At 43.1% G+C, this 22,800-nt stretch overlaps 1 protein-coding gene across 4 annotated transcripts in view; it reads right to left on the bottom strand.

The window, feature by feature from the left end:
* Window positions 1-314: 314 nt before the first annotated feature.
* The window catches only part of NRP1 (neuropilin 1), a 204,771-nt gene continuing 182,285 nt past the window's right edge, over window positions 315-22,800 (bottom strand). For all 4 annotated transcript variants that reach the window (XM_060248160.1, XM_060248162.1, XM_060248161.1 and 1 more), the window contains 5 exons: window positions 18,195-18,332; window positions 14,734-15,005; window positions 11,917-12,010; window positions 10,806-10,862; window positions 315-1,722 (listed from right to left, as the gene is read on the bottom strand). In XM_060248160.1, the coding sequence (XP_060104143.1) occupies window positions 1,433-1,722; window positions 10,806-10,862; window positions 11,917-12,010; window positions 14,734-15,005; window positions 18,195-18,332 (851 nt within the window). In that variant the 3' untranslated portion in view covers window positions 315-1,432. The remainder of the gene's footprint in view (window positions 1,723-10,805; window positions 10,863-11,916; window positions 12,011-14,733; window positions 15,006-18,194; window positions 18,333-22,800) is intronic.

The raw sequence follows: 22,800 nt of genomic DNA, 5'->3' as shown, positions 1-22,800 counted from the left end.
AGCTGTCCATTATATAAATGCCTTGTACAGAATTTTTTTTTTAAAAAAACATATATAATGACTTACTAAAGAAAAAAAAAGATACTGTCACTTTATGTTGTTAACAAGAAACCCAAAGTTCAACTTTGGAAGGTAAATTAAGAAAACCCCCCTTAACTTTTCCCTTAAACAAACAAACACAAAGTCTAATAAAATCCTTCTTGCCAGCCCCACCAAATTAAAGCTGCATTTGTCTTTTCCTTGACAGTGGCAAATGCCGATGCAACAATCTACTCAGAGACAAAGAGCAAGAGAGCAAGAAGAAAGAGTGTCTATACTTGAAAATACATTCTATATGAAAGAACTCTAAAAGGAGGAGAGGGGGAATATTGCAGCTTTGTACAAAAAATGGTCCAGCGACATGAAACTGACATACAGAAAGTGGAAGAATCAAGCCACCCAATCTTCCTTAGCCCTTGCCTTTTCAAGGTTTACTTACGCTAAAAATATACTTTCTTGTTAGTCAGTGAGTCCTTGGGGTAAGTAAAAAAAAAAAAGACAAGGTCTTTAACTGGAAGGAGACAAAGCTGTTGTTAATGTGAACGCAACAAGAAGTGTCACAAACAAAAAGGCACTTGAGAGGACATACACTAGCCAGTGCTAAGGACTCTTGCTTTTGTTTCGTTACAGTTGTAGGCAGTTCACTCGGTTTGCCGGTTGTTTCTGGATGATGGCACGTATTTCTTGCATGGAAGTCACAAGCACAAAGTTTAGTACAACACTGAGAAACACCAATAAATTTCTGACTGTATTGCTTGGTAAACAGAGCTGACACACTATACCAGTACTGATGCTACAGTACTTTAAAAAACAAAACAAAACACGCTAACCCTTTCCTTGCCTATGCACAACACAAGCAATTATACACAAATATAGGTTCATGAATCAGCTAAATTGCTGTTACTGCAATATTGGTTTTTTTTCTTTTTTTGGGCACTGAGCTACAGACAGCATGTCCCTCTGAAGGAAACACCCCCCCCCCCTCAAATACACTCTGTGACAGCATCTTGGATTTTTGCACAATAAAAAAATAAAACATACTCATCGAAGGGGAAGGAAACAGAAACCAGGGTAGGCGGGAAGACAGAAACAAAACAAAACAAAACGCCCCCTCTTAAGCCAATCATACTTGGTCTCAACACCAGCATTTGATTATTTCAAATTAGAAACAGAAGTAGACTGTACATGATTCAGATTGTTTAACACAGACTGCTGTCCATGTTTTAGTATATCTGGTACACTGACTGAAGCTCCTGAGAAAAGCTTGGCTTAACGTCCCCAACGCAGTTTTCAGCCTATACAGTAAAAGAAGATCCACAGTTCCCCAGCTTAAGCTAGTGATATGTCCTTCTGTCTCAATTTCTCCGAAACTTCGGTAGCTGCTTTTGCTCCTTCACGCCTCTGAGTAAGTATTCTGTGTGTTCAGTTTGTCTTTTTTCAATTTCACACCATCCACAAGTTCGAAATTGTAGTTCTCCAGTGCAGACAAGTTCCTATCTGACATACCATTGTGCCAACAGGCGCAGTACAGAATGACTCCACAGATGGCTCCAAGAAGTACCCCTAATGCACTCATAGCTATGATGGTGATCAGAATGGGATCGAGAGTCTTCAGCACGTTGCCCGGTTTTCGGGAGATGTTATCAATGGGCTCTCCGTTTTCACTGTACTCAGGTGTAGACCCTGCAGTGGAACAAAAAAACAGCAGCTGTGATGAGGAGGCCAGCACATATCATGCAAAATAAATGTGACCAAAAAAAAGGGTTTACTGCCTCATATGGAAGCTGACCATTTACATGCAGCAAAGTTTGGAATACGGTACATAGCTGAAAGCCTATTTATCTCTGACACATTGCCTCCTGTTACTTAAAATACCTATAGAGCAGGGCTCTGGGGTTTTGAAGGCATTTCCTACATCTGATTATCTTTTCATAAATTCCATCCCATTTGAACTAGCAGGCTAAAATTTCTGTTCATGAATGATACCATGAGAATGATACAGGCCATGGTTGTATAAAAATGCTTGTTGCATGTATTTTTAAAGCCTGTTTCAAAGACAACATTATTCAGTAGGGCGAGTTAGTGTTCTTGGTTGGGTGGGACATCCACTAGCCCTACCCTGGCCTTAGCCTTCCATTAGCCTTAGGTAGCCTGCTTCCTTTGCCATGCCAGTCACATGCTGTACAAGAAGAGCACCTACGTGGCATTAATGAGTAGGGGTAGTAATTGGAGGGTGTTAGCAGTCAGACCCCTCCTCTTGCTGAGGGACTGTTTATAGCCAGAAAACCATAAACACCCTTCCTTCAATATCATAAGTGCAATACACTGCTTGGCCTAAAATGACACAACATGGATGGCAGCCAGAGACAAGCCTAGACATGTAGTTTAGAAGTGTAAGAGCAGCTGGCTAGTTAACAACCTCCTCCCCACCCTAGAGAGACACATAATTTAGGGCAATTGGTCTCCTAAGAACCTATTGCCTCATCTTGGACTAATCTTGTCTACACCCAGCCTCACTTCCCCTCACCCATTTACTCTAATTAAGCAACACTTAACACTATTCACCAAACCTGGTAGTTTTTCCCACCCAGTACTTACAGGGCCATCAAGCACCATTTACACCTATAATCCACCTCAGATAAACCCATAACGCTTTCCCCAAATCACTGGCCGCCTCTGAAAAACCAATCAAGTTATTGCTTTTGTGGGGCTAATACGTCAACCTGGCCAAGGGAGCATTTTGCCCTGTATATGGAGTCTCTAGCCACCTGTGTGTGTGTGTTCTCAGATCCTTACATCACAATCCCAAATCTGTTTGGGTCTTCTCTTCTCTCTGAAATACTGGTCATTTTGCTGCTGCTTCTGTGGACCTCTTTCTTCAAGACTGGTAATTATAGCCTTCCCTGAAATTGCTTTATTCCTTCTCCTCCCTGATTTCCTCTTAGTTAGCCTTGGGTGTGTTTTCAGTGTGTTTGTATGTGTGCTTTATCCTTTTATTCTCTTTTAATAAACACTATTCTGGCTAAGCTTCTGCCTGGTTGATTTTGAGACTTCTCTAAAAGGGGAAAATCCTGGTATATCTTTGTGGAGAATCCAAGTTACCCCCCTACTTTGTCTCCCTTTAAACAAATTTTCTCCAATTAAATAGACTGCCTCTTTGGGTAACATTGTTTAATGGTGGATAATATGGGCATCACCCTGCATCTCTGAGTATTGTGAGTTGATGCACAAGCCTTAGAGTGCAGCCATAGGGCTACATCCCCAGAGAAACTCTTGCAGGAGTGTGTGTGAGTGTATGAGTGTAGATCTCTGTGTGTGATGCTATCAGGCTTGGAATCTTTTCCCCTAGTCACCTCTTGGGTCTGTGTCATTCAGCCACACCTACTGGCTCACAAGTCTGTGCAAATGGTTATGAGGTTCTTTAGAACACAAGGGGTGACAAATGGTTCTTCCCAAACTTTCCCCCATCTTGGATTGATAAGGGTTGGTTTGAAACTAGGGTAGGAATTCCACAGAACCAGCCCCAAGTTTTATAGTGGGACAGGGTTCCCAGCACTATAGTTGTAATTTCCAAAGTTTGTGCTTGAAAAAAACAGTTCTGTGCATCAACTGTGGTGATAGACTTATAAGGGTTTAGTAATTTTCCTAGATTTTGGAGCAAGGTACCCCTCCCTCCCCCCAAAAAATCTGTCATTTGAATTTGGAGCAGGTAGCTACGTTTGGTTCCTTACCCTCTTCTCCCTGTTGCTCAGCAAATCCCAGCTGAGCAACAGCCCAGCTGAGCAACAGCTTTAAGTTCCAGAGAGTTCATTTCCCCCCTTGTCACTCCACTGGAGAGTGGAGGAAAGGTCTCTTTAAAGATTGGGGCGAATCCTTCCCACCCCTGAGTTAGGTCCCTGTTTTAGGTCCACAGTTAGGGGTTAATTAACCATGGTATACAAACCTGTTAACGACTCTCTGAAGTTGAATGACCATACAGTGAGAATAGGAACTTCTTGGCCAGGAGCAAATTTTCTCCCTCACCTAAAACCCTTTTGTGGAGAGCCGGGGCTTTTTTTTGTAGCAGAAACTCCTTTGCATATTAGACCACACACTCCAAGAGCTTACAGTAGGCCCTGTAAGCTCTTGGAGGATTGGCTACATCGGGGGGAGGGGGCGGGGGCGGGTGTAGCTTAATATGCAAAGGAATTCCTGCTACAAAAAAAAGCCCTGGTTGTGACCATGTTCAAGCATAGCCCTAGCTTGGACAAATTAGAGAAATGGTGGTCAAGAAATGCCAAACCCATGGTAATTGGGGTTTTTTTTTCCAGATGTCCTGATCCCTGGCAGACACTGCACAATGCCTTCCAGGCACAGTGTGAGAGTAAAAAGTTGTGAGGTTCTAAGAAAGAGGTGTGTTCTTGTGGCCTCTGGATTGCCTGAATAACTGTGTAAGTCTTGCCAGGGAGGCCAGTGCAAAACTTGAGCTACAGGCTCAGGAGTGAGACAAGCTATGAGCAGATAAATTTGATCTGCTGGTGGACAAAGGTATTTTTGTGTCCACTGCTCAGGATGCCAGGCAGAAGTTAGAGGAGGCCTTAGCCACTGCTTAGGCTTCTGAGCAGAGTTGCAGTGTTAGAACAGCAACTCACTCAAGCCCAACATGCAGCTCAGTATTTAGCTGCCCAAGAGAAAACTCAGTGCACTGTTAGCCGTGAGAGGTGCCTTAAAGAGACAGAGTCCTTGAAACAGCAGTTAGGTCTTCAGCTCTAATAGCTTCAGTCCATCCAGTGTCTCTCCGAGACATCCTGAGACCAGCTACCTGTGAGCCCCTGCTGGAGGATGCAATCCCTAAAGCCCTTGAAACTCCATTCCCCATGCACCCTGTAAAAAACGAAAACTGTAGAGAAGTGAGACACTAATGGATGTGTAGAGTGCCAAGAAATTCAGGAAAAGTTCCTCTGGACTGCTTCTGAAGCAAAAACCATAGCTGAGCACCTGGGCCCCTTTAACAGGGACACTGGAATTGCATGGCTCACAGCAGTCTCACATTTGCACTCCACTGTGATGAATTAAGCAGACTTAACTCAGTTAGTGCAGCTTTGCACATCCAATGTGGATGCCCCAATTACTAAGTCAGACATAACAACTAGCAATCTCATATCCTTTGGCTTGGCCAAACTGAGGACATGCTGTATGTCATGGAGTGCCAGGTTCCATGTGAAAATCTGGAGGCGTATGTAGTTTGTAAAAAACTCCTGGCCACCATTATGAAAAGTCACTTAGGGAAGCTATGATTATGATGAGGATGACTTTGCAGATGCTTTAGGCTCTCCTCAGTTCACAAACTAATGTTAGGACAATTAGAGATAAACCTCACATGGAGGGAATTTTTTTGATAGGGTCAGAAAGGCAGCAGACCTTTTCTGGAAATCTTGAGCCCTTAAGGCACCAGCACGGAGCTCTCGCAGAAACTTAGATTGTAGAGATTTCAGGCCCATTCAGATGGTTACATATGCCAATAAAGGACCCCATTCCTAGTACAGGAATGATGGAGGCAACCCATCTGCTCAGTTTTGTGCAGGCTGGGGGGCAGGGCGAGAATTGAGAGTGGAATTACAATAGCAGGGTAGCCGAAATTGGAAGGACCAATGTGGTTGTCCTAGTTCCAGCCCTGCTTGCCATCAAAGTGCAACCCAGGGGACCTAATCAGAATTGGACCTCAGCTCTCAGGCACAAAATGCCTTGGCACAGCCCTGTCCTCACTTGACCTAGACCCACAGGGGACAAGTATCACTCTTTGACCTGGGCTTAGCTTAGAAATATTGGTGCAGATATGACCCAGTATGATAAGCAGCCCATGTCTGTGCTCGCCACAGCCCTCTTTGGATCCACGAGAGAGAAACAGAGTAGGCATCCCCAGCCTATAGCTGCCCTGAAGGAAGCTCTTGCATTTTCTAATCAGTCCCCATACATAGATTTGCACTAGGGGTGCCCAAGGTTCGGACTCCTTCCCCAAGGAATTGTGGCTATGCTAGTGCCCAACAACTTGGGGTGACTGACAGTAAAGGTAGGCATTGGAATCTCCATGAGTGAATATCCTGCCATACTTCTGGTAGATATTGGAGCTTCTCTTAACATCTTTTACCCTGATTTAGCCATGTGTGAGAATCCAACCATGAAAAAACTATGATCCTTTTCAGGTTTGGAGGTGAGACACAAAGAGCTAAAGTCTCAGAAAACATTCCACTTTCTGTAGGATCCCTTAAAACCCACATCACCACCTGTGAGAACCAAGGGGAAGACTGGGGAATTTTAGGAATCCCTTTCTTATGTGAGCATTAGCTCACCATAGACCTTGCAAACAGTGTCCTCTGGAGTATCAACCATGACCCTGAAGCACTGTCCTCCGTCCACCAGTGTGCAGCTCTTAAAGCTCCCATGTCCTTTGCCCCACTTCCAAGTGATCCATGGATCAAAGAATTTCCCAAAGTTTGGGTAAAAGACAAGGCAGAATGTGGTATAGTGAAGGACACCTGTGTCCTCGTTGAGGGAAAAGACCTCCCTCCCCAGGGCTATTTTTGTAGCAGAAACTCCTTTGCATATTAGGCCACGTACACCTGATGTAGCCAATCCTCTGGAGTTTACAGTAGGCCCTGCATTAAGAGCCCTGTAAACTCTTGGAGGCTTGGCTACATCAGGGGTGTGTGGCCTAATATGCAAAGGAGCTCTTGCTACAAAAAAGTCCTGCCCTCCTCCAAAACAACACAATTATCCAGCAGAAACAGAAGCAGGAATAGGCAAAACCACCAAGGGACTTTTACAATGGGATGTAATTACTTCCATGCAATCCATTTGCAACATGCCCTTTGGGCCCGTTTTTAAAGCAGACAGTCACCTGGAGAATGACTGTAGATTTTAGAGCTCTTAATAAGGAACTCCTCACACTGCCCCTGTTGTAGCAAAAATATTTATTTGTTATTTGTTTTTCAGATTTGTATTCTGCCCTCCCCACGAGTGGGCTCAGGGCGGATCACAGACAGTAGTCAGGCCATTCAACGAACATAAGCAATTAATAAATAATATAATTAAAAACAGTACATAAAATTAAAAACAATTGCACACAATCTTCAGAAGCTGCCGAGATTCTGTCAGCCATTGCTGCAGGAGCCAAATACTACAGTGTCAGATTTAGCCAATACATTCCATTCCATCAGCGTGCATGAGTCTTGCTGGCATAAGTTTGCCTTTATTTTCCACAGCCAACAATTTGCCTTTAAAAGAACCTCACAAGGTTTCCATTCATGCCCTAGTATTTGCCATGTTCATATAATTCAGATGCTGGATCAACTGAAACCTGAGTTGCAAGCCCATGTGCTTCCTTATGTAGATGATATGTTGATTCATTTGGACACAGAAGAAAAGAAATGTGAAGTTATTAGAAAAGTCCTTGGTCTAATTAGCGATACAGGATTCAAATTAGGGATCTCAGGATTAAAAGGATCAGCAATTAGGGATACAGTATTCAAAGCCAGTAGGGAGAAGGCACAGCTAATTAGGACAAAAGTAAAATAATTTGGCCTTGAATTAGGAACCCATGGAAGGGCTCCTAACTCCCAGGGACTCTAAATTACCTGTTCCCACAGTTGTTCCTTCGTTAAGAGTCCTGCTAGGCACCTTTAACTTTTTCTGCGACTTCACTGAGTCTTTTGCAAACAAAGCCCATCCACTCTTAAAGAAAAAATGCTGGGGAACAGAACCACAGAACACTTTTGCTAGCAGCTGGCTGGCTAATGACCTCCTTCCCACCCTAAAGGCATGCATAATTTAGGACAATGGATCTCTCAAGAACCTATTGCTTCAATTTGGACTAAACTTGTCTACATCCAGCCACACTTCTCCTCACCCGTTTACCCTACTGAAGCAATGCAACACTATTCACCAAACCTGGTGGCTTTTCCCATCCTGTACTTACATGGCCATCAATCACATATAGTTCACCCCAGATAAACCCAGCAAGCTTTTCCCAAATTATTGTCCACCTCCAAAACAAAGAAATTTACTGTTTTGGGGGCTCGGCCCAGAGAACATTTTGCCCTATATCTGGAGTCCCTAGTCTCCAGTATGTGTGTGCATGTTCTCAGATCCATACATAACAACTCCAAATCTGTTTGGACCTTCTCTTCTTCTCTCTGTGAAATGCTGGTTGTTTGCTGCTGCTTCTGTGGATCTCTTTATTTAATTTATTTTTAAATTCAGCTTATAGACTGCCCTGCCCTGTGAAACAAGGTTCAGGGTGATGTACAGCAGTTGTAAAAGTACATTCAGATCAAATTAAAAACAGTTAAAATAGTAAACAATGTCACAATACCATGTAGCACTAAAATGAATCGGTTTTATCAATACCCCATGGGGGGAGCTTTATCCTTTTATTCTCTTTTAATAAAAACCTTTCCAGTTGAAAATTTGCCTGGTTTATTTTGAGACTTCTCTAAAAGGGGAAAAATCCTGGTATACATTACCCTCTCTCACTTTGTCTTTTTTCAGCTAACTTCCCCCAATTAAAAGACTGCCTTTTGGGGTAACAAGAGTGCTTCCTTGTCTAGGGAAGGTAGGAAAGTTCTGCGCCTATGTGTGCACAATTTATTTATTTCCTACCTTTCTTCCCAATGGGACCAAAAGTGCTTATCTCCTTCTCCTCTTCTCCATTTATCCTCACAGCAACCCTATGAAGTAGGTTTGTCTGAGAGTGTGTGACTAGTTCAAGATTACCCATCACATTTTCAAGGGAGAGTGGGGATTTAAGCTTCAAGTCTGCTACTCTAACCACTGTTATTACAGTGGCTCTTTCTTTTAAACAAAAAACTTTATTTTCAGTGCAACCCTAAGCAGAATTATTCCCTTCTAAGCCTATTGTCCCAGTATACTCTAGGTACAGGGCAGGATAGCAAAGCTAAGGTGCAAGCAAGGTAAGGCAAAGGCACAATCCGGTGCAGCATGGTCAGAGTTCAATTCCTAGGTCATACATGGAGTCAGCAACAGGAGCAAGTTTGGGGCAAATCCAAAAGTCAAGGTCCAGATGAAGTCCAAAGAGTCAAAATCACCAGACAGAGGCTGAGTTAGTGGTGGCAGGTTCACAAGTAATTTGACAGGTTGCTTCCACAGTCAATCTCTCCCTCTTTCTGCCCTTTATAGCAGAGATGCTCATCTCACAGCTGGGTTGCATCATGTTGGTGCATGCGCTCTCCTCCTTACTATTTAGACCCAGGTGTCTCTGAGCTGCTAATTGTGCACTCCGCCTTCTTTTCAGCATCTCATGATGGACCTTCCTCGGTCTACGTTTCAACAGTTCTGGAGATGAGGGAGGCGAGGTGGATGGTGGAACACTATCTGGTTCTGGAGATGAGGGAGGTGAGGTGGATGGTGGAACACTATCTGGTTCTGGAGATGAGGGAGGTGAGGTGGATGGTGGAACACTATCTGGTTCTGGAGACGAGGGAGGTGAGGTGGATGGTGGAACACTATCTGGTTCTGAGCCATAAGCCTGAAAAGCTGGGAAGCTACTGTTAGACTGTGAATCATTACTTGGCAGGGTCACAGTAGCATTCTGTAACAGGCCATCTGCAACTGACTGCAAGATGGGACATCCATCACCTGCCCGTTCCTCTTCCGCAGAGTCCTCTGCCTCTTCGGGGTTGGCTGTGCCTGGCTGATCCATGACACCTATTGAGGGAGGGAAGGTGGCATGGTACTTGAAGCATCTCTGAAGCAAAGCAGAGTCAGTACTTGGAAGGGAGGGCACCAAGGAAGGCTCTGCAGAGGAAGGCAATGACAAAGCACCTTTGCTTCTCACTTGCCTTGAAAGCCTCTTGCTGGGGTTGCCATAAATTGCCTGCAACTTGACGGTATTTCACACACACACACACACACAAGCCTATCAAAGCCTGTTTTTCACTTTACAAACTGCTTCATAAACAAAAAAATGTTGCATCATGGCATATAAGATGGCTTTTGAGAGCCAGGCCAGCTCTCATTCAATCAGCAGTACTTACTGTCTATTCCCTTGTCATTTATCTATCAAAGCATACAGTCTTCCCCCCCGCCCCCTTGAAAGCAATAATTCAGATACTACCCAATCCCGATTTCAGTTGATTAAAGGATTCCCTGTTTTTCCAGGGGTCCCTGATCACAGCTTTGGTAGGTTCTATGCAGACAGTCTCCTGGACATGTAAAGGTCAAGAGTCATGATTGCACACACAATCCTAATCTCATACTTACCTCTGCATGCCTGAAGTGGTATGTGCACATGGCTAGAAAAGTTTTGGGTTAACAACAACAACAAAAGATGTGTCAGATGACTCTGTACCAGAGGCGTGCTTTGAGAACTAGGCTACTCTGCTAAATGTATCTCTGCTAAGTTTCTTTCTGTGTTTTGCTATAGAATAACACTGTTTATATATCAGAATCAGCCCTTAGGTCAGAGGCAAGGAAAACAAGTCTATGTTTTGCCTTCCCATATAATGAGTCCTGCTCAAGCTACAACGGATTCCCTAGAGAGTATCAGGACTGACTGTGCTGCAAAAACTGTACATATTACAACTCTGCCTCTTGTCTTCTGTTGTCTTAAAATCTTGTTATAAGCACGCATAAAACTTAAACTACACCTGTACGTGAGTAAATAAACATTTATAGGAGAGGTTTTATGGTAATGGGGATTGAAATCAGTTCACATCATGCCAAGACTCCCAGGAAAATCAAGTCAATTTTTAACTAAAGGAACACTTTACCTGTTTGATTAATATCTGGCTCTTCTTCAGCTATTTCATTCCCTGCATCATTTGACTCTAGCAAAGCAAAGAGAATTGACATTGATTATTAGGGTTACAAACACTGATTGGCCATCATGCTGGCAATAATGGTATTGAGAATTTCCCCCCCTGTCTTGGAGCATGATTTTGTCAGCTTGATAGAGCTGTTCATTAACCTGGCCTTCCAAAAAAGCTTAAAAATTCCCCTCCACCCCCAATTTGGCACAGTTTTTAGAGCTCTCAGCAGGAGGTTTGTATTTCTTGAAAATGAAAATCAGTAGGTGAAATTAACATGTTTCATTCATTGTATTTATAATCTTAGAGCCTGGTGCTGCAGAACCTTTCATCATGCACAAGCAGCACTCAACCGCAAAAATTAGTTCCGCTGGATGCAGCAAGCAGCAAAAACCTTTGGTTTGCACTGAACATATGAAGCTGCCTTATACTGAATCAGACTCTCAGTCCATCAAAGTCACTATTGTCTACTCAGACTGGCAGTGGCTCTCCAGGGTCTCAAGCTGAGGTTTTTCACGCCTACTTGCCTGGACCCTTTTTAGTTGGAGATGCCAGGGATTGAACCTGGAACCTACTGCTTACCAAGCAGATGCTCTACCACTGAGCCACCGTCCCTCCCCCTCACTGCAAATCTTTGACCAGGATCTTCCCTATGAGTAGCATCCCAGAAGCATGCAAAGTTAATTGAAGAGAAAGCTTCTAAAAAGTAGACGATCTGACAGTTCCTATTCATTAGGAGATGGCTTTATATTATTTTCTTCATATAACTAGATATTGTGCCTCATTCTTAATACTGGCAACAGTAAGAGTGGAAATAGATTTGATGGCAGCAGACCAGTGTCTTCTGCACTGAACAGTCTAGATACCTTTGGACTATTAGGAGTCTTGGACATGTTGCTTTCAGCCTGAACTATCTCATATTTGTTTGGTGACATAAGCATTATGAAGCACTTTGCAAACTTGAAAAACACTACAGAAATAATTAAAGCTAAAAGGAAAGGACATGGTATTTATTTACAGGCATGCTATAAAAGGATCGATAACATTCTGTTCACTCTTGGTAAGTTGCACTTACTTCGGCATTCCTCTTGTGCTATGTGGCTGTCAATGTTAATATCATCCACTGCAATTCCTCCATGTCCTTTTCCAATTTCTCCTTCCACCACCACCTGGTATAATCACATGACACTGGTTTAGACCTCAAGCTCAGAAGCAGATCTTTGGGGTTCTTAGACAAGCAAGTCACCTAAACCATAATTCTATAATCTGTTTCTCATTTCTTAAAGCTGCAGTTTCCAGAGTTATAAATGAACAATGATAGTTGGTAGTGAAGGTGCATTTCAGTTATGAGATCATTTGTCAAAAAGACTGGGGTTCTTAACTATAGTGTTGTAAGATATAGCCCTCTAAACGAACACATGCAGTTTCAATATTCTCAATGCACAACTGCTCCTTGAATTTACTGCTGGATGTTGACTTCAGGCATTTTCATGCTGAGACCGATTTCGCACTAGGCTTGTTCTGGGTGGAGAGCCCTTTTGCTTCCGGCACTTCTCGCCATTTTCGCACAAGCTGCCATGGAGCTGAGAGTTGGTGTGCTGCTTTCCAGCAGCAAGCAAGATCCTCTTACAAGCGGTTTCTGCTTGCCACGGAAAAGCAGCATGCCAACTTGCAGTTCTGCGGCAGCTTGTGCAGAAATGGAGAGAAGTGCTAGGGGCAAAAAGGCTCTCCACATGAAATAAACCCTAGTGTGAAATCCGTCAGAAGTAATTAATATAATAGGCTTTGAGCCTTACTTTCCACTATTTATGTTAATTTCTGGTCACCACTGATGTGGGAAAGAAAACTGGACACAAGCATTTTTAATGCAGATGAGCATTCTGGCCAATATTGGTTTTACTTTCTCATCAATGTGCTCTGGCCTCGTCTCCTCTCCAATGAGTCCCCACTGACACATATGCATGAAAATGCCCCAAGATTCCTGGGCCTATCTCCTCTGGCACTTACCGTACTCTTCTTGCTTGTAATGGATTTCAGAAAGAATATAAAAACAATTTCCTTTTTTCAAGAAACAATCTGAGACAAAACAGCCCTGTGCCACAAAAGGTCTCTTTTTGTAGAAAAAGCCCAGCAGGAGCTCATTGCATATTAGGCCACACCCTGATGTCACCGTTGCTTCACAAAGGGCTTTTTAATAGAAAAAGCCCACCAGGAACTCATTTTCATATTAGGCCATATCCCCTGATGCCAAGCCAGCCAGAACTGCGTTCCTGTGCATTCCTTCTAAAAAAAAGCCTTGGGTGTGCACTTCTAAAATCGTTGTTTTAATTTTGGTTCAGGATTTTCTACAGGGCATGTTTTTCTGGAATGCCAGATTTTTGTTTTTTTGAGGGAGGTTTCATTTTAAGAATGTTCATCTGGCACAATTTTCAGGTTCCATAATTTTGGCACCTGAAAAGTATGCCCTTTTAAAAAACCTACCTAAAATTAAAATTGATTTTTTTCTTTACATTCTCCACCTGGTCCCCACACACATGGTGAGAGTATGGAGGAAGGGTGAGCAAACTAGTATCTAAGAATTCAGGTTTTCACGGCTGGTAACATCATTAGGGTTTGTAGAATCTTTCGGGATCAAGTGCCGTGTTCTACTGGAGAAAGTTTTCCTTCCAGACGAAACGTTTCCTGAGAACGAAATGTCTGGAAGGAAAACTTTCTCCAGTAGAACACGGCACTTGATCCTGAAAGATTCTACAAACCCTAAACTAGAATCTATTTGAAAAGTTGTTGGGTATCATCTTGTGCTTCTAAACTGTAAAGGGCTGAGGCCTGACTACCAGCTGATAGTGGGGCTATCCTCTTCCTCAGTCATCCTTTTGGTCTTTTAAACTGAAAAGGGAAGGAAACACTGCAGCCACTGGCCCTTCTAATAACTCAGCCTATGCAGGCCCCAGTGGCTGGTATAGAATAGCTGCAAAACCTAGGGCTGCCAAGTCCAATTCAAGAAATATCTGGGGACTTTGGGGGTGGAGCCAGGAGACATGGGGGTGGAGCCAGGAGAAAGGTTGTGACAAGCATAATTGAACTCCAAAGGGAGTTCTGGCCATCACATTTAAAGGTACCACACACCTTTTAAATACCTTCCCTTCACTGGAAAAAATGAAGGATAGGGCACCTTCTTTGGGGGCTCATAGAATTGAACCCCTGGGTTCAATCTTTCTGAAACTTGGATGGTCGTTTGAGGAGAGGCATTGAATGCCATGCTGCAAAGTTGGTGCCTCTACCTCAAATACAACCTCTCAGAGCCCCAGATACCCACAGATCAATTTGCTATTATTCCCTATGGGAATCGGTCTCCATAAGGAATAATGAGTGCCCAGCAGACATTTCCCTCCCCACCCTGCTTTCTGATGACGCTGAAGAGGTGGGAGGGTCTCCAAATCAAGGGATCCCCTGTCCCCACCTGGGGATTGGCAACTCTAGCCAAACCTGCCAGCAGTCCTGCTAGGCTTAAGCCAGTGCCACAGGAATCGTGGGCAGCCCTGGAAGGTTTTGTGGGACTCTGGAAGCCTTCAGGAGCCTTCAGAAACTGAAGCCTCCTGAATTTTGTCTGCTTAGTCCCTCTCATCAACACCCCTACATGTGCACAAATGTAGTCAGCTGCTAAGTCCTGGCTGCTGTGTACAGAACTGGACTATTGACTCATCTAGCTCAGTATACCTAATCCAGCTAGCAGTGGCTTCTCATAATCTCAAGGCAAAGGTTTTTTTCTGGTTCTTAGGTGGATTTAATGGAGGTATTAGGGATGGAATTGGGGACTTTATGCATGCAAGACATGTTCTACCACTGAGCTATGGCTTCTTCAGACATATTTTTCTTTTTTCTTTCTGCCTACCTGATAATGTTTCACAGATTTGTGGAGGAGGACGCGTCCTTCTTTCCAGCAGTTCCCCTGATTTCCATTCAGTGTCAACAGGACTTGGTCATACTCTTCAGGCGAAGGATACCTCAGTTTGATTCGTAGAGTGCCAACGTAGGGGCCAGACATATGGTACCAGAAAGTCATGCAATGAGCAGAGTTTTGTGGGTTGACGATGGGGCTGATGAGCCGTGCAACTTTGCCTTTTTGGTTTTCATCAGCTTGTGAGTAAATGAAATTGCCATCTCCTGCTGTGACAAAAACACTGCATTAGAAATAACGGCCCACTTTCAGCTATCTTAAGCCTGATAAGCATCAAGTGTTTCAGAACTGATCGGGTCCTTTTCGAAGCACTTGCAATAAAAGTATAGGTTTGGAAAAGATCTAATCGTGCTCCATGCACTGGCATCATCCTCTCCTCCCCCAACATCCAGATTCTCCAACTATGAGCTTTCTAACACAGTAGAAGAAACATGATGTAGCATGTGATTTTTCAGGTGACAGTGTAAGCAGTAGGGACAAGAATCTAGGGCAAGGGTCCCCAACCACCAGTCCGTGGACTGGTAGCAGACCATGGCCTGCTACCAAGCAGGCCACGGAGCAGTGCCGCCCAGGACCTGGGCAGATGAAAGAGGCAGCATGGCCTTGCCCCAAGGTGGGGAGGCAGCCTTGGAGTGAAGCAGAGCAGCCCTGCCACCCCTTTTGCCCGCCCAGGTCCTGGATGGGTGAAAGGGGTGGCAGGGCTGAGACCTTAGCCTACCCCTCATTTATGGACCCCCACCAATCAGCTGATGGGTGGGGGTCTTTAAACGGGAAGGGGAGGCAGATTGGCCTTCTGCCGACTGGCCACCTAGTGGGGAGGTGGCAGAAACAGCCCCCATCTCCCATGTAATGGCATATGAGTGGTGGAGGGGCAGCCTGGTGCAGCAAAAACTCCAGTGATACCCCCCCCCCCACCACCGGTCCATGGAAAAAGTGTTTTTCACAAAACCGGTCCCTGGTGTGAAAAGGGTTGGGAGTCACTGATCTAGGGGAACAAAAGACCTATCATTGAATGGGCAGACAAGCTAGAATGACTCAGATGCATCATGCTGGTGATCCACAAAAGAATAGTTTTTTTAGTAAAGCAAATCCAGATGGAGATGAATTGGGAAAGTCAAAGGATTTAGGGCATTTTCTTCAAAATGTTAAACTTGACCCAATTGGACACTTGGGGCCTTCAGACTGGTTAGTCCTATGTGTGTGTATATTATGTGTCATCTAGTCGCTTCTGACAAATGGTGACCCTATGAATAGCTCAGGTTTTGTAAAGTGAAGGTGCTATATCAAGTAGGTATAGGAGACTGCAGGTTTGAATCACACACAAACTCCCAGTTAAAATTTCTTATCAAAGAAGGCTTCTAGCATAGCTTTCTCTCTGACTTGCTAACTCTGCAGTCTCTCTGATATGGGCCATGTTCATTCCCAGCTAACTTCTTGTCCCTTCTTCAACATTTAAATTGTCTATTGACAGGTTAAGAATCTTCAAATGTAGTGATACACACACATTCTGTTAGGCAGCTACCATTCTCCCCGCCCATTTCTCATAGGTTGATGCACAGCTGGCCACCAAAGGCACTGCTAGGGTTGCAATCGGTGTTCCCTCTAAGCTGAGTTAGTGTGAGCTGGCTCACAATTTTTTAGCCTCCAGCTCACACATTTTTGTCTTAGTTCAGGAAGGATGACCCCAGAGCAAACTAATTTTTGCAGTAGCATACATTACTGACCCAAGGCCATTCCAGCAGTTGCAAGTGGAGGAGTGGGGAATCAAACCTGGTTCTCCCAGATAAGAGTCCGCACACTTAACTACTACACCAAACTGGCTATGGTGTAGACTATGGTGGAAGAAAAGAACAATCAAAACTCAAGATGCACCTGTCAAAACTGTTCCAGAGTACATCTTTGGAATGCAAAAGACACCTGAAACTGAAGCAAGTGCAGTGATAACAAATCTCATTTAATGACTATTATTCCTCCCCCCCCCCACCCCTTCAGAGAGAGGACAAGTTGTGCCTGTCTCCAGACTTGGGTAGCAAAGTTCAAATATTTTTCATTTCAAGAATATTACTGCAGCTCCAGGTCGGGAACTCTGCCTTCTTTGTCTTAATTAGAGCTCAACTTGTGCATGCCTTTTAGATTTTGTAAGTCTTTGGCTAACGTGGCTTTTAACCTCTATTCAATGTCAGATTGCACTGAGCCATTTCATTTTACTTTGCATCAATTTTTTCTCCATTATTGCAGCCTTCATTTCAGCTAACTGCCGTTTGCTTAATTTGATGTCATTTATTTGTACAGTACCATTTATAGTCAAAGTATTTAAAGTTCTTTTTCTACCCCTCAAAAAACGAAATGTCTTAAGATTCAATTGAAAGTGTCTAAATTTAAGGAGTCCAATTTTGTCTAATTTCCTTGTCATTCTCATTAAGTAAAGGAGGGTTGCAGAAAGTGAAAATTGAAAGAGGGAGGGGGGGGTCACTGCCGGCACATTTGACTTATTTGCATAAATGAAAAATAGAACAGTAATCAAGGGGAAAGCAGGTCACGCTATGTCCCTTTGCTCACTAGGGTTTTGGGGATTTTGGGGGGGGTTGGTTGATCACTGAGCATCGAGGCAGGCTGAATTTTTCAAGCTGTAGTTCCTCAGCATTTTTGAGATCTTTCTAAAGAAGGATGCCTACCTAAGAAAATCTTTAAAACAGTGTTATGTATGAGAATCCATGTTGTTACCAATGATGTTCCTGCCTGGCTCATTGGAGCCTGAAGCTTGGGGACTTAGGAAGAATGGGCAGTAGGATCCAAATCCAAACTGCCCTGCTCCAATCACAGCCCCCCTGCTGGTTTGAATGACCCAATAACGTCCTAGTGTGGGAACCCAGTGTTGTATATAGTTGGCCCAGTGGGCCCCGTTCTCCAGTTAGTGCAGCCACCTACCATGCTGTACTCAGTAGAGAGCTTTTTATCACTACCACCTCACCTCCTCAATGCCTAAGAACCCACTATATTATAAATAAATAGTTTAAAAGTAGCTTGATCTAAATATTTCTGAGCATTCTTCTGGTTATGGAGCAGGCGTCACTGGGTGTGTGTGGGAAGGTATTTGTGAATTTCTTGCATTGTGCAGGGGCTGGACTAGATGGCCCATGAGGTCCCTTCCAACTTATGATTCTATGTTCTGGAAGCTGCATGCAAGGCAATAGTTCCATCACACTAATTTGAATCCATTTTTTTTCAAGAGCCGCTTGAATCAAAATTAAAAGGTCAGAGTAAAAATCTTTTGGAAGAACACAATACTTTTAATTCATTTCATGTAAAATGCCCTTAGCTGGCAGAGTTTCCAATAAGCATAATGCTCCCTTTATACCCACCTATAACTGATTGCATTGTGAACCCTACGTTACCTGTGTGGTCTTGAATGGGCCCTGTTTTACTGGTGAGCACTGCCCACTTCAGGTCCAGCCGGCTGTCATGCTCCCAACGGCAAATTGTCTTCTGAGAACTGTAGCCAAATTCACAGTTGAACCCATATGCTGGGAGTTCTTCAGTAATCAAGGGGAGGGAAAAATATGCATACTTGTAAGTTCATAATCCAGTTGAATGAATCAAAATGTCAGTGCTAGTTCTGTTCCTGTTCTATTCCATCTAAGTTGCTCCTAGTTCAAGAGCAATGGCAATTTCACATACCACTCTGCACTTTTTAAAAGGCACAAACCAGCGCAAGATAGCAGGTTGTGCCAACTCCAAGTGTCTCCTGAAGACTCCTGACATCTTACATGGTTTTTTCATTATAAAACTGGAGTTGAAATTTCACACAAGTATTTTTTTTTCTTTTTTGGTTTTTGTAGGACTAATGCAGTTAATGATCCTGCCAATGCCAGTAACCACTTGATCCACTGATGGACATAGTAAACCATGCAGATCTTAATGGGGTTTTGAGTGACAGTGTCTTCAGGAAAAGCATTAAGAGATCATGTACTTCTACAATTCATTCTGTCATCTCAGTCTGGCTGCTCTGATTGCAAACTGGAGGCTCTGATATACAAGTTCTTTAGGTGCTTCTGATTCTATGTATAATTGGCAGTTGCAAAACAGATAACAAAACCGGATACATTTATGTTCTGTTTCAAGCATCTGTTCTCCCTGTCTGCTTTATGAGCATTCCACAACATTTATTCCCATTTTGTATTAATATGTACTTCTGTAACCCAGTCCAGGAATGGTGATGCGTGTGCAGCGGTAGTTTATATGGACATATCCCTTGCAGGCCAAGGTCCTATGGACCAGGCATGCAAAAGGAAGACCTAAACATAGATTTATGGAATGAAAATTGGCCACAGCTTTTATTGAACACAAGCAAAGGAGCATTGGTGCAACATGGGGATGGAGCTGGTGTCAGGTGACCTGCCTGCTGCCTAATGAATCACCTCCCCCCATCCAGCCTGCAAAGGGGGGACCTAGGAATGGTAAGCCCAAGGGATCATGTAGGCGTTGGCCCCTGTGTGGTTCTCCCCCATGCCATCTGCTAGGGAAAGCCAGCCAACAGTCCCTGAGCTGGGCATGGCTTTTAACCCCAAGTGGTCCCCATAGGCTATAATGGAGCCGAATAAATTCGGGTTTCCTGGTTATTTCACGAATCTCAATACCATACTAGCATTGGGCTTTGGGAATATCAGGAATACAAATATTTTTTAGGTTCAATATACCCAAACTCGAAAAATACTGATTTGTTTTTAACACCCCTACTGCTTAATGACAAATCACGTTTTAGCATGCTGTTCTGTTGGCCCACAAGATGGCAGCACTAAAATGTCTACATTTGGAAAGAACCAGTGAGATCAGTGTGGCTTAAAAAGAAGCTCGCTAACAGGAAGGTCTGGTATCGAGTAGCACTTTTTGATCAGGATAAGGTCTTATCTTGTTCACAGCTTCTGTTGAGCTCTGCTCACATGTTTTATATCAAACAATTTATTATTTTCAATATAACTTGATACTTTTAGGGGGGAAACTTTTAGGGGGGAAATTTTCAACAGTAGAATGTGCAGTTGTGGGGTTTTTTTTTGCGTTTTGTATCTTCTCAAGCACTCCCAAAATATGTCAAATTCCTTCTTGTTGAGAACATTTTTGGAGGGAAATGCCCCAACTTCACCATGGACATCTCTCAAGTTAACAGCCCCCTACTTTCAAACAAGGTAGGACTAATAGGGTCAAACCCCAAAGACATCAGTCAAACTTTTAACTTAGCCTAGTTTTTCAAAAAGAAAAGAAGCTCCCAAGAATCTCAGCTGCAGCTCTGAGCAACTAATGTTTGAAGTATTGTTGTGCTGTCAAGATTTATTGAGCTTTGGCCTCAACTAGGAAGAGTGATAGCTCAGCATTTCAATCCCCCTTTCAGCAATCTCATCCCAACATAATTCCTGTGACTCATAGCGGGAGGACTGCATCACACCATTTTAAAGTGGTTTTTTTTCTCCCCAAAGAGAAGGACAAAGAAATAGGGAATAGTTTGATTTTGTAATAAAAAATAAATGTTGCAAGGTGGAGTTAAATATTTATTTAGAACTTCAGATCATAGGACTAGCATCATGATAAGTAGTAGTACCACACCTCATGGAAGTTGGAGGTGTTTCCAGCCTCTTAGTAGTTTGAAATTAGAAATGACATTGCCTGAGATGAAAGACCAGTGATCCCTGGGTATAGTTTGGAGGAATTCAGGTGATCCACAGTGATCCACAGTGATACTGAATTTTGTCTTCAATTGTTGAATTAATTTAAAAAATCAGGACTATGATCCATTGCACATTTGATGCATGCAAAACACTTTAAAACGCAAAATGGGTCTATATTGATATTCATAGTTTATTAAATACTAGTAAAATTACTAAAAGGAAATCATGCAACTTACATTTTTCCTGCTGTTTCCAATTATAAAAAGAAGATATTAGATTTATATCCCGCCTTAAACTCTGAATCTCAGAGTGGTCACAATCTCCTTTACCTCTCCCCCCCCCCCACAACAGACACCCTGTGAGATAGGTGGGGCTTAGAGCTTTTTACAGCAGCTGCCCTTTCAAGGACAACTCCTATGAGAGCTATGGCTGACCCAAGGTCATTCCAGCAGGTACAAGTGGAGGAGTGGGGAATCAAACCCGGTTCTCTCAGATAAGAGTCCATGCACTTAACCACTACACCAAACTGGCTCTCTCAAATGGACTAATTCCATACATGTGTCCAGTTTAGCTATATTTTACAGTTTACAGTGCAATTCTGAACAGAATTACACCCTTCTAAGCACGCTGGTTTCAATGGATTTAGAAGGGAGTAACTTTAACCACTGCACCACACCAGTTCTTAGAATTAGCTATTCTAAATGGGAGTTTACAAACTTCCAGATAGCGTTTAGCAATGTCTATTAATCTGCTGCACTTCTGACCTAATTTTACAAATGAGGAGGGCATTCTTCTCTGAGGGGAAAAAAATCCTCTATAAGTTAATCATTAATAATTTAAAATTGCTTCTTTGGCTTTCATACAGATTAAAGAAAAACACACATGCAAAGCAAGTAGATATCTAAAATATCAAGTTAGGTTCCTTAAAAACAGATTTATGGCTGGCAAATGCCAGTTCTGGTTCCTGTAAGCTTGTTCTATTGCCTTCTTGGTTGCTGTGCTGAAACACTTGAACTCTTTTTCTTCAAGGAGATTTATCAATCTCCCTCTGCTGTTATCTTTGGCTAAAGGCTGACTGGTTTTGTTTGGTGTTCCCTCGCTCTTATTAGCCCTCCTTCCTAGTTTGTTTATGTCTTTGTGAATTTATTTTATTGAATTGTTTAAATATTTTATACAAACATATATTTAAATGCTGCTTTAATGTATTGATGCTTTAAAGTAGAAATGTTTTGATGTTTGTCTCCTTAGGGACCCAATTTGTGTGGAAAGGCAACACAGACATGTTTTAAATTTAAAGAAGAAAATAAATATTTTATCTCCTTGGGGCAATTTCAGCAGCACTCATCTATCAAAAACAAACACACTCTATGTACAGCCCTCCTTAAAGAAACCCCAAAGCCATTTCCCTTGTTTGCCAGGCATTCTGTGTTGATATTTGAGGAGGAGTAAGTGGGAGAGCTGCCAGTTAACTAGGGTTGCCAGCTTCCAGGTGGGGTCTGGAGATCTCCTAAAATTTCAGCTAATGTTCAGACTACAGACATCACTTCTTGTGGAGAAGATGGCTGCTTTAGAAGTAGACTCTGTAGCATAATATCCCACAGAGGTCCCCCCTCACCTAAATCCCAGGCTGCAACCCCAGATATCCAGGAATTTCCCAGCCTGGAGTTGGCAAGGGTAGCTGGTTTGGTTCAGTGGAACCAAAAGTTTGTTTACATACCTGATTCTTCTTTGTTTGGCAATGCAATTATAAGGTTTTTGGTCTGCCAGAAGTCTAAAGGAAATAATTCAGATCTAGCAGTTCTCGCTGTCTAACAAGCTGTCTGAATTAAGAGTTGGTAGATGATGTGTAGGAAAACGCTCCAATATTCTTTCAAAGCATGGAGATATGTGGAACATTAAAACCAATCTGGCCCATGAAAGCAGCCAGCAGCTGCACTTCTTGGTCACAACTTGCTCACAGCTGTAATTGTTCATAATCTACATGAACCAGCAATTGGGCAAATTCCTTACAATGCCATTCACCTTGGCCCATGGAGTTTTGTCGCATTTTGACAGTTCCACCAATTGCAAGGTGAGCCATGGTATGCACTTACAGGGCTCTCAGTCCAGGGCCTACTGTAAGCTCCAGGAGGATTGGCTACATCAGGGGTGTGTGGCCTAATATGCAAAGGAGTTCCTGCTACAAAAAAGCCCTGTGAACCTGCAGGAATTACTTCCTGAATTAGGATGACAGTCCATCCAGGTCACTATTATCTACACGGACACAGAGAGAAAAGGCTTTCCCAATTCCTGTGGCCTGAGACGCTTCAACTGGTGATTTCATGGACTGAGTCTTTGGTAA

The sequence above is a fragment of the Heteronotia binoei genome, chromosome 10 (assembly GCF_032191835.1).
Source record: "Heteronotia binoei isolate CCM8104 ecotype False Entrance Well chromosome 10, APGP_CSIRO_Hbin_v1, whole genome shotgun sequence".
Lineage (NCBI taxonomy): Eukaryota > Metazoa > Chordata > Lepidosauria > Squamata > Gekkonidae > Heteronotia > Heteronotia binoei.
The sequence above is the reverse complement of the archived record's forward strand: the minus strand, read 5'-3'. Positions and strand labels throughout refer to the sequence as shown.